At 36.6% G+C, this 16,683-nt stretch overlaps 1 protein-coding gene, 1 long non-coding RNA gene and 1 pseudogene across 2 annotated transcripts; 2 read left to right on the top strand and 1 right to left on the bottom strand.

Moving 5' to 3' along the window:
• Positions 1–423: 423 nt before the first annotated feature.
• LOC136280739 (pro-epidermal growth factor-like) lies at positions 424–9,198 on the top strand. Its single transcript, XM_066166419.1, has 6 exons — positions 424–530; positions 6,560–6,893; positions 7,024–7,173; positions 7,356–7,478; positions 8,161–8,280; positions 9,062–9,198. Exons 1-6 carry the CDS (start codon positions 528–530, stop codon positions 9,196–9,198), a joined length of 867 nt encoding a protein of 288 aa, XP_066022516.1. The 5' UTR covers positions 424–527.
• Positions 9,199–9,457: 259 nt separating this feature from the next.
• LOC136280889 (uncharacterized) lies at positions 9,458–13,030 on the top strand. The gene is made up of 3 exons (XR_010717457.1): positions 9,458–9,579; positions 9,923–10,042; positions 11,546–13,030. It is a non-coding gene; the product is annotated as an uncharacterized lncRNA (long non-coding RNA).
• A 2,710-nt stretch (positions 13,031–15,740) lies between these two features.
• On the bottom strand, positions 15,741–16,683 carry LOC136280881 (uncharacterized; annotated as a pseudogene).

The following is a 16,683-nucleotide window of genomic DNA, read 5'->3' as shown; positions in this document are numbered from 1 at the left end:
TAAGTTCTAAAGAAAGCTATTGACACAAAAGTCTTTAAGGACTAGTTTAAAATACCCTCTTCAAAAATTTCACCAAAAACTTAATCACCCAGTATGGTTGGATTATTGGAAAAATTTGCATAACTGTTGCGTACAACTTGTAAAGGTTCTCTAGTTTGAAAATTTATGGCGTTGCAACGTTCGCTCATTTGCCATTTATCAATAATAACTTTGATTTGGAAAGATCCTTCTTAATCTTTTTCGTCGAATTCAAATGCCAAGATCAAAACTTTTTACAGAGGAGGAAATAGTTTTTGCCGTATTATTTCTGGAAAGAACCTCATTTATACTCACAAAGGCTGGGTGTACATAACAGGTGGCATCTGTAAACAATTAAAAAAGAAATGATAACTTGACTACTCTCCATCTGAGATATATAATGTTCAACTTTCAAATTTACTTATCTTCCGGGAAGGGTCGATTTATCACGTTTACACTGAATTTATCAGTAAAAACATTTTTAATCTGCTGCGTGATGTCAGGAAACAATGGTACGTCTCATTGCGTATTAGCATAAATTACCTTCACTCGAGGGAAAACAAAACTAACTGTTTCCCTCGGGACCATACATTTAGTGTGGCGAATGCAATTTTTTTATAACTTCTCCACTATGACTTAGATAAGACACTTTAAAAAGATTGACAGATCGCTTCTCTTTACATATTTTGTCCTATCTCCCTTAAAATAATATCGCTCCGGAGAATTCATGAGAATGCCTTTCACGATTTTATGCTATTCATCACAATCATAAAGAGATGAAATAAAGAAGCCAGCCCATATGCTGGTCTACTTTCATTTCTTTTCAATTTCTATTTTATCTTGCTTTAAGTTTTTGTTCGTGAGTAGATTTTTGTAACTCGATCTGTTTCAATTTTCCATCACATTTCTTACAACTTTTCATACAATAGTTAGCTTTCGGGTTTAGGAAACATTTAGGGATGAACCTGGTGTGTTGGAAATTTAGTTTCTACTCCTATTTTCTACTGTACGTTATCTCAAAGTCGTATTAGTCCTGTAAATGTTCGCATTCTATGAACTTTAATGATCAGTTTGCTTCCCTTAACATTTGTTTGCAAAAAAATTGACATTCCTTCCGCGAATCCTTTGTCATTAGCGTCAAGTACCTGCAATTTTCAAATGGACGTTATAATGATTTACATATCCAGATGTATATGCTACTCAGAGGGAAGTGATCGAAGTAGTTTTTTTATTCATAAAAGGCCTTATGAAAAAACAGTTTTAGCAAATTATTTAGAAAATAATCCTTGATAAACTCCTTTTTTTTGTTTTCTTTTTTGGGATGGATGATAAAAAGCGCCCATCTATTGTGTTTTATGATTAAACGCCAGCGTACATCTGGAAGACAATAATGGTTAGAGTAGGAATAGTGGTAATTAGACCTAATAAATTATTAAATTCCCCATTATCCCCATAAACATCCTTATTTACCTTGAAGCTTATCCGCAACTAGAAGAATGCATATACGAAAGAAGGCCTAACTGTCAGTGTGTTACCGTGTGTTAAAGACCTTGGAACCTCGAGAACATGTGAGGACATATAAATCAAGCATCACTAACGTAAGAAATTACCTAAAGCTTGATCATGAAACTCAAACCACTTTCTTACTTAGATATAAAAGTAAATATGTTCATAGCTAAACTCAGGGTCAGGAAACAAAGCAAAGAAAACTTGGAGAATCTCACAAAATCATCGATCATCAAGCTTGAACTTGTCGGGGAAAAGGAATTTAACTTATTTCAGATAAACGAACACCACCACGACCATTGTGCATAATTGAATTGATAGATAATATCGGAAAGTAATGACTCGAAATTTTCTTCTGATATAAGTTAAGCTTATCATTATTTTAACGCAACGTGGCTGAGATTAGGAATGCCCCACTTTATTTCATAATCCCTCTCAAGAATTGGAAGGTAAAGAGTCCAAAAAGAACACTATTCACAGGCGCAAATTTGATTACAGACAATATTGAAGAACAAGGAAAACAGGTTGTCGTAGCCCTCTCAGATATGTTTACACCAAGAGAGGACACGTCTGTTATAGACACGATATGCAAAAAGGCGGTCGTCAGATTCCAAGAGAATAAAGGGAGTTTTGAGTAGTTTAAGAACATCTAATGGAGGGAGATTTCCACACGGGCTAGTGATCAACTTAAACTTATGCCAAGCGCGCGGGGTAAAAACAGAAAACCGTTAGCTCGAAGCAGGCTCGCAATTTGTTTCATTTTTCATGATCGTAACCGAGAATGCATTATTGAATTATAGAAAAGTTGAGTCGCAAACGGCGAAGAAAGTTTTATCCTTTGATTCACGGATGAGAGCAACCTTATTTATATTTCTCCTCCTTGCTGATACAAAAAGAGTTAAGGTAACAGCAACTAGCAAAGACTAAGTCAAAAACCGACAACCATGGCTTGTCTTAATGGAATTAGCATAAATTTCCTCTTTCTATGATCATCGTTCTAAATAACCAAAGACGATCATGTAAACTCGAATATGAAACTTTGAATTTTCAAGGACCTGTATAATGAAGAAAGCGAAAAAAGGTTTATAGAGGAAAATCAATATTTTTTTCATGACTTAGCGATCATGAAAAAAAATCTGCGGATAGCTTTTATTAATGGCTTTTGCTCTGTCTTCCTTAAAATAATATAGTTCAGCAGAACAAAACACACGAAAATGCTTTCTAGAAACATTGTGTCTTCACAAAAGACAAGTGTTCATCGATGCTACCAATTTTTGTTCTCTTCTCATTATTGTTTTTTACGTTTTTGGAGAGGGAGTCGGGGCTGGAGTTAATTATCTAGGGCCTTATTATACCAAAAATTAGGATTTTAAGATATAACAGCGGTAACAGCGACATAAAAGAAAAAAAACAAAACAATTAAAAATATTAGTTAAAATTGTCTTTTCCCTAAGCATTTTATGTGTTGACCTTCTTTATCGAAATAGATGTCTCAGCTGAAATAATAAGGAAATCTCTGAGCGCGGAATTGAGACACGGAAAATTGTCCTAAATACCTATGTTCTCAGATAGGCAAAGCCGCCTTACGTGCCACACGGCATAATGGGCATGAGTGAGTGAGTCAGATAGGCAAAAATCCGCAAATGAAGGTAGTATTAATTTTTCTCCATGTTCCCGTATTCTCCTCAGTGGGCTGGTTAAGTTACGTGGAACGTATAATTTTTCTTTTTTCTTCTTTTTCCTTTTTTTTCTATTATTTGTTTACAAGACAGCACAGTAAAAGTAAAGTTATAAGGAGAAAAACCATAGAAACCGTTTCTTCATAAATTCCTGTTCTTAAGAAGACCGCATAGAAAATGAAATGGAGGCAATGCATAATTCAAGGTACGAATAAAATTTAGTGAATGTGTTGCCGCCTTGATGTTCTACAAACCTGCTGCTTAATGTTCTTACATGATTTTAAGAACCTCAATGTTGTAATGTTTCCGTGATGGTTAAAAGATTACAAGGATTCTGTTATCGATTATAAAACGACGAATGTAATGCCATTTTCGAGTGACCTTGAGTTGTTATCAATGAGTCGTTTTCCTTCAACGGAAGCAGTATTGCTATGGCAGTCAGCGTCCAACTTCCCGAACTGATTATTTCATAAATACTTGAATAAAAACCAGGCAAATCGTAATTTATCCTTTGATAAGTGTAAGATGCAAGGTTCAGGATAGAGACTATAACATACACGATGCTTCGCAAAGGAAAGTTTCACCACAATATTCTGTATTTCTAGTCTTGCATTTCCTTGATTGTAAATTCCATTCTACATATGCACGTACTTACTTTGTTTCAAGGCGCCAATGAAACACATTTAACGAGAGATGAATCGTAATCGTTGGAAAATAAGCCCACATGAACTTTATTCGAACAGTTTGGTCTATACACAATTGCAAAAATAGCACGATTTAATTTATCGCCTGCCTAAATAAAGTATTCTCTATGTCATTAAAAACGCGATGAGGCCAGTCGACAGTTAAAAGGCAACTATCTGATAACAACTCGAATAGTAAACAGGGCCTTTAGAGCGACGCTAAATGAGTTCCTTGAAAAATGCAAGCCTCTTAGCTCAGGCAAACCCCATGTCTTGAAAGCTGTCTTCGAAACAATTTCACACTTTTTTACTGGAACATTTTCTTGAATTCATGTAAAGTTCTTTGCTTCAGATACAAAACAAAAATGCAACGAATTTTGAAAAAAGGTCGTCCGTTCATAAGTTCTAAAGATTGTTTGACAGTTTTCAATTTCAGAAATTAAACCATTCGTGCATCGAGACTAATACAATTGAAATTTAAACAATAGCGACTTGAGGATTAGAAATGTGGATCACACAGTTTTTCCAACGTTTTATTTCTTTAATTAAATTGAAGTTCGAAATTATTGAGCTATTTTTCAGTGGCATATCATACCTATTGAGAACTTAAACAATTTTTAAGTGTACCTTAAAAATTCGAGCAACTTCTACCGAAGAATTAGGCAAGCTGGAATGATAAGAGATAATTTATTAAAGACGTCATTTGGTGTCTCATAGAAAGACGTAAACAGCATCTGATATGTGCTTTGTCTGTCATCTTGACCAAAACATTTAATATATTAGATAAAAGGGGAAAAATTTATTGTTTATTCTGGTAAAAATGCGCCTAAACTATGTTTTAAAACTCCTACAGAGTGCGTGAAGCCAGCATGAAATGTTTCATCGTGCACAAATTGTCGGGATGATTTTATCATACGGACGGAAAAAAAATGTGCTCTTTGTCTAAATTGTGGTGACGAAGCTGTGGGAAGAAGAGCGAACGATTTTAGAAGAATAGGAACTTTTGAAATAATTTCGAGTCATTATTACGCGTTGATTTAACGTTGCTTGAGACAAGACAGAAGAAAATTCAATAAACTATGAGTAATATTAAAAAACGTAGGCAAAATTCAAGAAACTGTGTATGACGAAAAAAAAAATAGACATTTTTGCAGCGATAATAGTTCATTTGAACTACATTGGCGACGACTCATTAAAAACTGTCTAGCTAAAAGATATTTAGCGATAAATTTTAAGTATTTGGCGGAACAATGCAAATTTACACCGCATTTTGTTTGATCTGTTTGTCCTCACTGTCAACTTGAATTTGTATTGTAGCTCTGAAGCCTTTGAGGTTCGAGCAATTCATTTGTATTGCGTGTGCTTGACGTCTGTGAATTATGCTCATTATGGCTTTCGCTCAAAATTGAGCCGTATAAACTTATATAGATAAATTCTGACACGAATCGTCAGTATTTGCTGGAAGACTTCCTCGAGGCCAGAGCAAGTTTTCAAGCTAAAATTACGCGACAGGTTGATGAAAGTCCTTTCTTAATTAAAGAACTAACTTTCAAAATTTCGAGCAAGTGCAATAGTTCTTAAGATAAAAAGGGAAAAAAATTCAGTTGTCCCTGCCCGTACAAATTTACTCAGCCCCTACTTGTCTTCAGGAAGTTGCATACACCGTAAGTGGGACACTTTTGAATGATATAAACATAAGAGTGTATGTTATATGTTTAGAGCTTCACGTATAGATTACGCAATAGAAGGCTTGACGTTTCTTGAGGCTGGCAATATTTCCTTGTCAAAGACATTCTTCTCTTATTAGTTTTTCGTTAGCGATCCTTTATTAGCACACGGTGGAGTTTCCTTAGATACACACTGGATTATTTGAGAACTTGAAGGAAATCTTCTTCAACAACGTTTAAAAGCTACTTTAGACCGAATTTGATGTTTCATAATAATAATTTGTCAAAGAAACCTGTTGAAAATTACGCTCATTGATCGTGATGACATTTGCGTAGTTTTTCCTAAACAAGTATTTGATCTTTGTCATGGTTCAGTGACATTGTTGAAGGAAAAAGGAAGTTCTTATCTAAAGTTAATCATCGTTTTGGCCTGAAACCAGGTGTTTCTGTGGTAACCACAGCTACCATATTGTTACAAAAGAAAGCACTTTTACCTCAAAAGCAGTGAGGGACCAAAGAGCTTTGCATCTTGAGAGGTAAGAGTTGATCATATCGAAAACACCGATGGATGATTTGAGTAATACTTTCCTGGAAAATTTATATTCTTTACGGAAAGGATATTTGGCTGCGGCTCCTTTTATTCTGCATACCAAAGGAAAAAGGTTGGCTTCACTCCCAAATAAGGGTATGGTGCGATTTTAAAATAAAATTATCTTGAGGTCTTTTTCAACGAACGCAGATTATCAATACTCGAGGTTTACTAACTGAACCTTTACATGATTACTTCTATGCACCACAAAAGTTCTGGTAAATAATATGTTGCTCTGTTTATCTAAAAAATTACCAAAATTGTTTACTCACATCATGAACTAGAAAGTGCCTGAACAAATTTACAGGCAAGGTTTTAATGTACGTGTAGTATTACACGTACATTAGTAACAAACAAGTTTTGTTGAGGGAAAACTCGTCTTTTTTCTTTCTATGATTCTATTCTCAATATTTTCAGATTCAGCTCAAGCAAAGAAGTATGTGGTGGCTGTTCGGCCATTTAAGATTCGTCCTTTTCGCTTCTACCATGGAGTTTGTCACAGCTAATGATCAATGTAGGACAGAAGTAAACATACAAGGAATGGCTCTCAAGAAACATGTCTTCAAAAGGTGGTCACTGGCGGCTCCTCACCTTTGCGATGTCAAATGTGGACAAGAGATCACCTGCCAAAGCTACAACTACCATCGAAAATACCAAATATGTGAACTAAATAACCGCACCAAGGAGGCGAGACCAGAGAATTTCCGTTCAGCACCCGCTTGGTTTTACATCCGGCGATTGAACGGCAGAGGTAAAAAATCAAATGTCTCTCTATCTATGTGATTTCTATTTCTTTAAATCTTCTCCATCCTCAGCCTGGTTCCTTCTCACCTGGAAGAGCTAAGAATAGGAAGTAAATGTAAAACATATCTTTACTGCAGCTCCCTTAGGTTCTATCCCTGAATTACCGGCGCTGTCTTGTCACGAAATAAAGGCGAGTGAAGGTAAACATACCATAAGCGGCAAGTACTGGCTGGATTCAACTAGGAAAGGAAAAGCAAAACTGATTTACTGTGATATGGTTAACGAATGTAGGTCCTATAACTTTGCTTCAGTTATTTTATTTTGTGGCGAGTTATCAGTATCATGAAAGTACTATAAATTATACTATTATTGATATCATTATCGTAATATTTGGTTTGCATCAGTTCTAGTGAGGATGCCTCTCTCAAGTTGCTCTAACTTAGTCACCGCCTCTCTTTCAACATTTTAGACATGGATGAATGTAAATTTAACATCAGTGACTGCGACGTGAATGCAAACTGTACTAACACAGATGGTTCTTACAAATGCACATGTAAAGTGGGATACATCGGCGATGGACGCTCATGTTCAGGTAGTTTTGATATTTCCATATATAACTAATTTTTGTTAATCGTTTCATAATTTTAAGCAGCGTTATCCATGTATGTTTATGCACAGAGTTACCACGATCTACATATTTCGTTGCATATTTTGCAATGATAAGAGGAATTATATAACTATGAATCATAAAATCATAAAGAGCAAAATTTATCAATGGTTTCTCAGATATTGACGAGTGTAAAGGAAATCACTCTTGTCACGTGAATGCTACCTGCACGAACACCAAAGGATCGTACGCTTGTACTTGTCACCTCGGATATACTGAAAATGGAGGCGACTGCAAAGGTACTTGATACGTTTCTTTTGAAACCATTACCGTTGGGAAGAAAAGCACTATCATCTTTGCGAGACTTGTTTTACCAGTATACCTTGTATAAAAAAGAGATGAATGTAGGCCTGAAGACAATGGCGATAATGACACCATTGTATTCAATAAACAGTCAGTGGTAAAAAATCTCAACTGGCAAAGGAGACTTGATGAATAGGCTTACAGGACAGAAAACGGGATTTGACATTGGGGAAACTGAGAAAAAATGTGGTAAGTGGTAATGTGAAGTGCTCACATCTAGAACCACAAGACAAAGGCTTCTCAGCTTATGCTCGGCAAATTTTCTCCAATTAAAATTTTTTTTTTTATGTTTATGATTTTACAGATATTGACGAGTGTAAAGGAAATCACTCTTGTCACGTGAATGCTGCATGCATGAACATCCTTGGATCACATGTATGTCAATGTCACGCTGGATATACTGGAAACGGAGCAAACTGCACAGGTAAATTTAATCTCTTCTCTACAATATTTAGAATAGTCCTGCATGACACGTTCGACTACAGTGCCGCGCCGTTCAGCTGCGTTGCAAGACAATTAGACGATTTATCACCAAGAAACTTGGTCATTTTTTCCTCACGTGTTCACCTCCTCGAGTGTTCAAGTCGTTATCTTATGAGAGTATAAACTGTTATAATCTCTTGGTATCGAGTTGAACAAGAGAAGAGAAGTTACATGATTGCAAGCAACCATGTACTATTTTGATTATCATATAAACACAATAGGCCTTTACTGAGAATGAAAAGTGACTTTTTAAAAGAATGATATGATAGATTTCACAATCCGCGAAAAAAAGGCGTAAAGCGCGTCGGCGATAAGGGTCAAGGTGAAAAAATGCTTTGAACCATTACAGAAACAGACAAAGGGTGTAACTTTCTTTTCACAAAATTTTCAGTTGACTTTTTCTTTACCGAAAGAAAAATTTTTTCATGCAAAAGACAAAAATAGGCCTTTACTAAGATAAAAATAGAAGTTTTTAAAGAATAAAATTAGAAGTTTCATAATCCGCGAAAAAAAAGTCTACCAAGGAAGGCTAGAAAGGCTAATCTTTGGCGATTGATATCCGACTACAGTTTGGAACGGTGTCTCTAAATAAATTATTAATTTGTCACAATGATAAAATAACTTAATGCTCTTTCACCTCATAAAAGTTAAAAACGAATGTATATCTCACCCGTGTAACCACTAACGTTGTAGAATTTTTCTTTTCTTTCCCATTTTTTTAGATATTGATGAATGCCAAAAAAATACTCACAATTGTCACCTGAACGCTACTTGTCAAAACACAAAAGGATCCTTTGTGTGCACCTGTTTATTTGGATTTAACGGAGATGGACGGAACTGCACAGGTAAAGGCCTTTAGATTGTAATTGTCTCGTTATGACTTTATTTCTTTGCTTGTGTTTTTATTTTTAACTGTTTGTTTATTTTGTACGTACCTTCTCTGTTTGTTTGTTTGTTTGTTTTGATAAAGTAGTTACCCTTGCCTTAATATTTTTGACCAAAAAAAGAAAATGATCCCAATTGAAAACAAGAGGACGAAATGCACTCAATGCTCAAAATAAGAAGGTTTATAAATGTATCATACTCCAAGAATCGTGATTGAAAGCCTGTCATTTCTCAGATATTGACGAATGTGCAAGAAATCTTTCTTGTCACGTGAATGCTAACTGTACCAACACAATTGGATCACATGTATGTACATGCCACACTGGATACACTGGAGATGGACAAACTTGCTCAGGTGATTTTGATAACTTTTCTTCAATGTCCAGAAAAGTCCTTTATGACCGAAGAGAGGCAACCTCCATTCCTGCTCTTTCTACACATACAATCCCAGCTACTCAAAGCGGGAGGTAATCTGAAACGTCTTTTTAGCTTAAATTATAAGGCCGGAAGTAGTCAAACATTTATCCTAAAATTCATCCCTCATTAAAAATTGTGGATTGTTTTGTTTTGTCCCACATCCTTTGAGATTAGATTTGCAGTATTTTTGATAGTTATTCATTATATCTTGATTCACCAAAACATTTTTCATCATAACATCCAACTCTGGGTTGTGACGTGATGCACTTGACCCCCATCAGACATTGACGAGTGTTCACAGATGAACATCTGCGATAAGAACGCCTCTTGCAGTAATACCCAGGGCTCGTACAGTTGCGCCTGTAATCCTAAATACATTGGGGATGGTCTGACTTGTAAAGGTTAGTCTCTTTTAATCCATGCCTTATATATTTTTTTAGAGATTGTACTGGCTGAACTCGCTGTAAATAATGTTGAGTGAACGGCTATTCTTGTTTGGCCATGTAACAAATCACGTTAGTTTTTAGTACCTTTAGTTTGCTTGGAAACGTCCTTCGACAAAACATTGGGGATAAAGAAAGATAAATTTGATTTTTTACATCATATTTGTGGACTTGGTGTGCATTGTTTTTGTCCACCACGAGAGAAAATAATTTATTCTTGATGATGCATAACTGTCCTGCAAATGTAATTATATTGATGATGTCTCAATTAAACAGAATAGTCTGATTGGTTAAAATCGATGTTGACCGCAATTACGATTTTCTCACTCTGACCTAATAAGGTAATTCCTCAGAAAAAAAAAAAAAGTCATCTAACAATTTTTTTAGTCTGCCTTTAAATGTTTCCTACCAATGGCTGTTTCGAAAAATGCAACAAGAAAGGCAGGTCACCTTGCTTGTTTGAGAGAAATGACAGGCAACACTTACCTCATTTATGCCCCTACTAGCAATTTTTCCTGCGCGTCATTTCAAGGTACATTTTTCGGTAGCTGGAATCAAGGGATTTCGAAGTAAAAATTAAAAGAAAAAACTTAAAAGGTACAAAGTCTCGAGCGTGCGACAAACTTGATATGTAATTTGTGGAAATTATTTATATATATTAGTAATTATTATCACTCAAAACGTTCCTCACGTCGTTGTTTTCAAAGTAATGATTTTCATCATCAAGTAACAGGCTTTGTGCACGTCTTTAGCTATGTCTTCTTCTTTTTGTAAACACAATAGGCCTTTACTGGGAAGAAAAGTCGACTTTTAAAAAAATGAAATTATAGGTTTCACAATCTGCGAAAAGAAAATTCGTAAAGCGCATCGGCGATAAGGCTCGAGATGAATAAATGCGTTGAACCATTACAGAAACAGACGATGGGTGTAGCTTTCTTTTCACAAAATTCTCAGTTATTGACTTTTTCCTTACCGATAAGAAATATTTTCATGTACACGGCCGAAATCGGCCTGTGGCAAATCTTCCAGTTCTCGATTTTCGTTCTCAGCCACGAGAAATACCATTACCCAAGTCAAATACCGAACTTTCGGTATTTCTTTTCGTATTTTGTTTTACTTCCCCTTTCTAGGAAATTTTGAGTGACATCGTCGGTTAGAAATACGAATTTTTCTCTTTATTTTTAGCAGCCATAATTCGAGAAAATCTCGATAAGCGACCCTGGATTGAGAACAGTCAACGCTTTGCCATTCATTTATTAACCTGACACAGCTGATTGGTGATATCAAACACATGTAAAAAATTATCGTAATATTATACGCGTGTTTAACAAGGATTTCCCGGCTCTTCTCAGGGCAGGAAATCGTTTTAAACCACCGCAGTTTATATAATAGCTTTTCTCCTTAAGCTTTCTTATAACGAAATATATAAAACATCGCATTAACCAAAATTCAACTTTTTAGCCGATTCGTGCTATAATTACAGAAACCTGAGCGATGCTGACAGAAAGAGCACTTACATCACACCCCCCGGTAGAGAAAAATGTGACGACGATTCCTCATCCATAATATTCGGGAAATGGTATCGTTTCGCGGGAGATGCAGGAACAAAAATGCCAACACAGTTCGTACCGCGTTCCAGATGTGGTACGGTCTTCTCAGGCTGGCTAAAAGGTGGTCACCCCACATTGGCAGATGGCGAGGTTTCCACCCAGGTCTGCTTTACCAGCACAAGAAGGAAATGTTGCGCGAAATCAATAAATATTAAAGTGAAAGACTGCGGATCCTACTTTATTTACAAACTACTAAAGGTCCCTTCTTGTGATTTGCGCTACTGTGGCACAGACTGAATGCTATAAGCGAGTCATTCTGCTCAACGAAATGATTCACAAATCGATTTAATTATTGGCACATGCACATTAATGTATAACAGGGACTTTAAGAATTGCACATGATCCACTTTTTATGATTAGTGTTAAAGATTGAATAGTTTGAACAGAAGAGTACCTTTGGGCCGCGTAGTTTGATCTTCCAAGTAAGAGTACTCCTGAGAAGTTGTGACTGAAGGTTGTCAGTGTTACTGATTTACGTTTCTATAATCTCGGCGGAAATCATCATCAGAGTCGACTGAACAATTCTTGTTTATCCGAGCATTAGAAGAGACTCCCCCCACCCTCAGCTAGTGTCAACAACTATGGGCATTAATGAGCTTCCAAATAATCTTATCATCATCTCTATATCTATTCCAATCAAACATCTTCAGTAAGTTTTAAGCAAAACTTTGAGCATTGTATTTTGCTTCTTACTAAACGTTTTCAACTCTTGATGTTTACTCAGGTCGTTAGAAACTAAAGCAGCTTTTGATACCCACGCCTTCTGTACATGAAGTTGTTATTATGTCTGAAAGCCTTCCACGGTGGGTCACGGCGGTCCGTGATTATAAGCAAGTTATTTACCATGTTCAGTCGTGCTTTCATTAGCATCATGATTTACAAGGATTTTTAAATCGTGTTCGGTGTGTTGTGAATAGAGAAATAAATAATTTCTACAATTTTTAGTCACTATGACATCGATACTCAAACTTTCTGGTGACATATCACGGAAAACTAGAACATTCTAATGGGTTATGTGGTTACGATCTATTTCTACCACAACAGTTGTGTTGTAAGCTTCGAATTCTGGAATGTTTTGAAGTACGTTATGACGGTATATAAGGACTCGGTCAGTTAGGAGTACTAATTTCTTTAGTCCGAAAAGACCGAATATCTAGGAAGCTCTACAAAAGATAGCTCAGTACTCAGTACTGTGATATACTTAAAAGGTTGTGTATTTTGTGGAGATTCTCTCTCAGTAGAGAGCGAAGTTTTAGTCTGTAGTGGGCTTAAGTAAGTTTATAAAGGACAATTATTGTATTGCCTATACGAGTAGCTCCTGAGAAAGAATCATTATACGTTGTTTAATAAAGTAGTTTAAGTTTTAGGAGTTTGGTATTCCTTATTTTGATTTAATCATACCTTAGCAGGTGAATCTTATAGGAAAGCGTGTTGAGTGAAATGGGTAAAATCTGAATGATGTCTACGCTAGTAGTTCTTTCAAAGCCATTCCAACAAAAAGAGCTCCGAAATGAAGACCAGTCAAAACCTAATTTAATAACCTTTTCAGGTTATTTGTGTGTAAGTGACCGGTAACAGAGATGGTGTGATCTGTTACTCTGGTTGCCTTATTTAACACTGACAGTGAGCCTTAGACGCACGTCTAAGTACTCCGAGGTTTACGTGTCTTTGTTGCACTTTAGAAAATCTGCATTGACTTTCCCAAGGGCCAAATCCTCTTATCGCCTGCTATTCAAATCATCTACATGTAATCAGTGTGAGGTTACATGAAACAATGAATTATCACTTACCAGATGTCAGTAAACAAAACAGATTGCACTGTATTTTTTTAGTGTTGTTAAAGCTACTTTCGCTAGTGTTGTTGAAGCGCAAAGTTCATCATTCCATCGGGTGAATAATCAATAACCTCCGGAGGGGTTTCCGAACTTTAGGAAGTGAGAGGTTGATTTGTTGAGATATCTCTCTCCTTTAGTGAGACATCAACGGCCTTCCGACACATTTTAAATGTATCATTATTATCTAGGTTTAATTGGGCAATAATCTCAATTTTTTTAAATGAGCTCTCCTCTTGAGTTTATCAAGACAAATTTCTGACAGAAACAGGTTCGTTGGTCAATTTTCCCTTAAGTCAATTATTTGATGGGAAACTGATCTTTTCAAGAAATCCCACAGAATTAGCAAAATCACAAATACATGTACATTTAGTTGAGAAAATATCTTTGTTAGAGACACTGTTTAGTAGAGTAAATGGTAGTTGCTACGGTTATTATAATCAACTATGTGTTTGGGGGATTTGGAGGAGTGGACTTAAGGTGATTAGCTGCTTCAACTGTCCGAGTACAGGTGTCCAATTACAGTTGAATGTCCGATTGCACTGTCCGATTACAACTCTACAGATTAACTAGTGCTAAAATAAAGCAGCTAAAGTATATAAACATTTGAGGACATTGTAATGGTTATGACTGGTCGTGGAGGAGAGAGATGCGATAATGTTGTGTTTTGTTACTTAAATAACTCGTAAGTTTCATCACTCCATTAGCTTTGCTTCGTCCCTCAAAAACGCACCTGGTTCTTTACCTGTCTAGAAGTAAACCATAAGTGGTGCTAGTCAAATCTGATTCAATTTCCCAAAGATTTCTGTCGCAAGATGGAGTTTACATCTTCTCTTGCTTACCTTGGCAAACGGCTCATAAACCACCTGATACGAACCGTAGAATCCCCCGTACAAGAACTCTGCTCAGCTTTATGCTACATGGAACCCAACTGTGTCAACTATAACTAATAAATGACCAGCGGACCTCCAGTAATCATAAAATGTGAACTGAAAAATTCCACACACAATTAACATCATTAGGATCTCAAGTCTTAGACAAACTACAGATGTAAAGAAACAATGGTGAGTACATTCTTATCCTATTGATGGTTGGTTGGTGTTCCATCATGACTATGCGCGTAACATCACTTGTCATTTGGTAGATTAGTCTGTAGAGTTAGCTCAACCTTGGGTTTTTTAGCTTGTAAATGTTTCGACGGTAAGTTGTTTCACTGATATGTTGTTTGGCTGGTTGCGCAATGTTTTTTTGCAATTGATTTGTATGGTTGACGGGTTGCGTGGCTGGTTCTTTGGTTGATTTGATCTCATGTGACATTTCAATTTTCATTTCAAAGTATCATTACCACTTACCACTTCAATTGGCATATATCTGCTTTTAAACCTCGTTTTCACACCAGAAAACTTGTGGACAGACTCCATGCCAACATAATGGCACTTGTCAGACAGGATTTACAGAGAAAGGTTACAGATGCCACCTGAATACAAGGGCACCAACTGCGAGAAAAGAAACGGTTGGTAAAAATACATTTTTCATTTGGTGAAATACTTTTATCAAAAACTCTACCTAACCCTTTATGTTATCTTTCGATGAATCCAACTATAAGTCTTATTCAGCCCAACTCCATTATTTTGTTCAAAATCAAGTCATCATATATGTGCTGGTTCTTTTACCAACAGTAAAATGGATACAGATGATGCCATCTACAGTTTGTTTTGGGGCACGAGATGATTCGTATGGTTTCTCTAGAACTTCCAAGGCGGGTAACATCATTACATTCAAATTAACGTGCAAATCCGGTTACGTGACCTGTCATTCATCGAACCCAAGCTATCAATCCAAATGGGGATGCCTTAAGAACCGTCTCATTCCCAACCAAATGGCCACGTTGACAACTGACAAGAACCGCAATCTTCTTCTCCCAAAGAGTGATTTCCTCTCAGATTATTGGGACTGCAAGTTTTACAGCCTGCCTTGGGCCACAACCGAATCACCACAACTGCTCTTTGATAATTTCTCTACCCTGCTGGCGCTGGAAACGAGCCAAGAATTCCAAATCTGGTACAGTGAGGACTTGTTCAAATGGGGTTATGGCGTTAATGGGTTCGAAAAAACGTGTGTTGCAGTGTATAGTTTGTATGTTTGAAAAGGTCATAGACAGGCCTACACAGACTCCCCTGTGTGGTTTTACGTTTGCGACGCAAAAGCCTTTAATTAAAGCTTCGCTCTGACGAGTATGTCTTTGAGCGATTTACCTCTTTTGTATGATATAATCGGAGGCGTTTTGTAAATTTTTTTCAGCAGTGGCTGATTTTGGATGAGGTTCCATTCTTGCTTCAGTATTTGTTTTAAACTTTTAACCCCTGGGTGGTATGCTGTCACAAAAGGCAATATTTTGCCTGTAGTTTTTTTGGTTTGTTTTTTAAGTGTCGACTGCCTTGCAGCAAACGAGACCTCAGATAACGTTTTTTCAATTAGGCTTTTTGGGTAACCACGTGCTTCAAGTCGTGTTTTGAAGTTACACATGGCCTCCTTGAAATTTCTTTCCGAGGAGTTTGTTCTTAGAAGTCCGATAGCTTCTTCTTTAATAAAGCCTTTCTTAACACCTGGCGGGTGGCAAGATGAATAGTGTGTATATTGAAAGGTCTCGGTCGGTTTGTAGCGAGTTTTGACGTCGAGGATAGCTTCGTTTTGGAATATTTCACCTTTGTAGACAACCGTGTCTAAGAATGTGATTTCAGTCTCTGAGATTTCAGCCGTTAACTTTATAGTTGGATGGAACGTGTTAGCTTGTTCTATGAATAGATCAATGTCTTGTTTACGAACATCCCACAGGGAGAAAACGTCGTCAATGTAACGCTTCCATACTCTCGGCTTGATACTACTTTGGTGAAGCAGTTTTGTTTCAATTTCTGCCATAAAGAGATTGGCGAAAGCAACCGCCATTCGTGTTCCCATGGCAGTTCCAAAACACTGGAGATAGTTCACTCCGTTGAACTGGAACGAATTTTCTTCCAGTCATAAGCCCGAGCATTTGTTTTAAGTAGTGGGACGGAATGGGAGGGCTGTTATTGTGGTATTTTTCGTATGCTTGGCATACTATTGTCAGGATACTCTCTTCTTGTGGGATGTTTGTGTACAAGCTTGTTACATCCAT

The sequence above is a fragment of the Pocillopora verrucosa genome, chromosome 5 (assembly GCF_036669915.1).
Source record: "Pocillopora verrucosa isolate sample1 chromosome 5, ASM3666991v2, whole genome shotgun sequence".
NCBI classification, from domain to species: domain Eukaryota; kingdom Metazoa; phylum Cnidaria; class Anthozoa; order Scleractinia; family Pocilloporidae; genus Pocillopora; species Pocillopora verrucosa.
This window is presented reverse-complemented; position numbering and strand designations above follow the sequence as displayed.

Bases quoted from the DNA above. Each gene is read 5' to 3' on its own strand.
- LOC136280739 (XM_066166419.1), top strand. The intron at 6,894-7,023 runs GTAAAAAATCAA...TCTTTACTGCAG, and splicing joins CCGGCGATTGAACGGCAGAG to CTCCCTTAGGTTCTATCCCT. The intron at 7,479-8,160 runs GTAGTTTTGATA...ATGATTTTACAG, and splicing joins CGATGGACGCTCATGTTCAG to ATATTGACGAGTGTAAAGGA.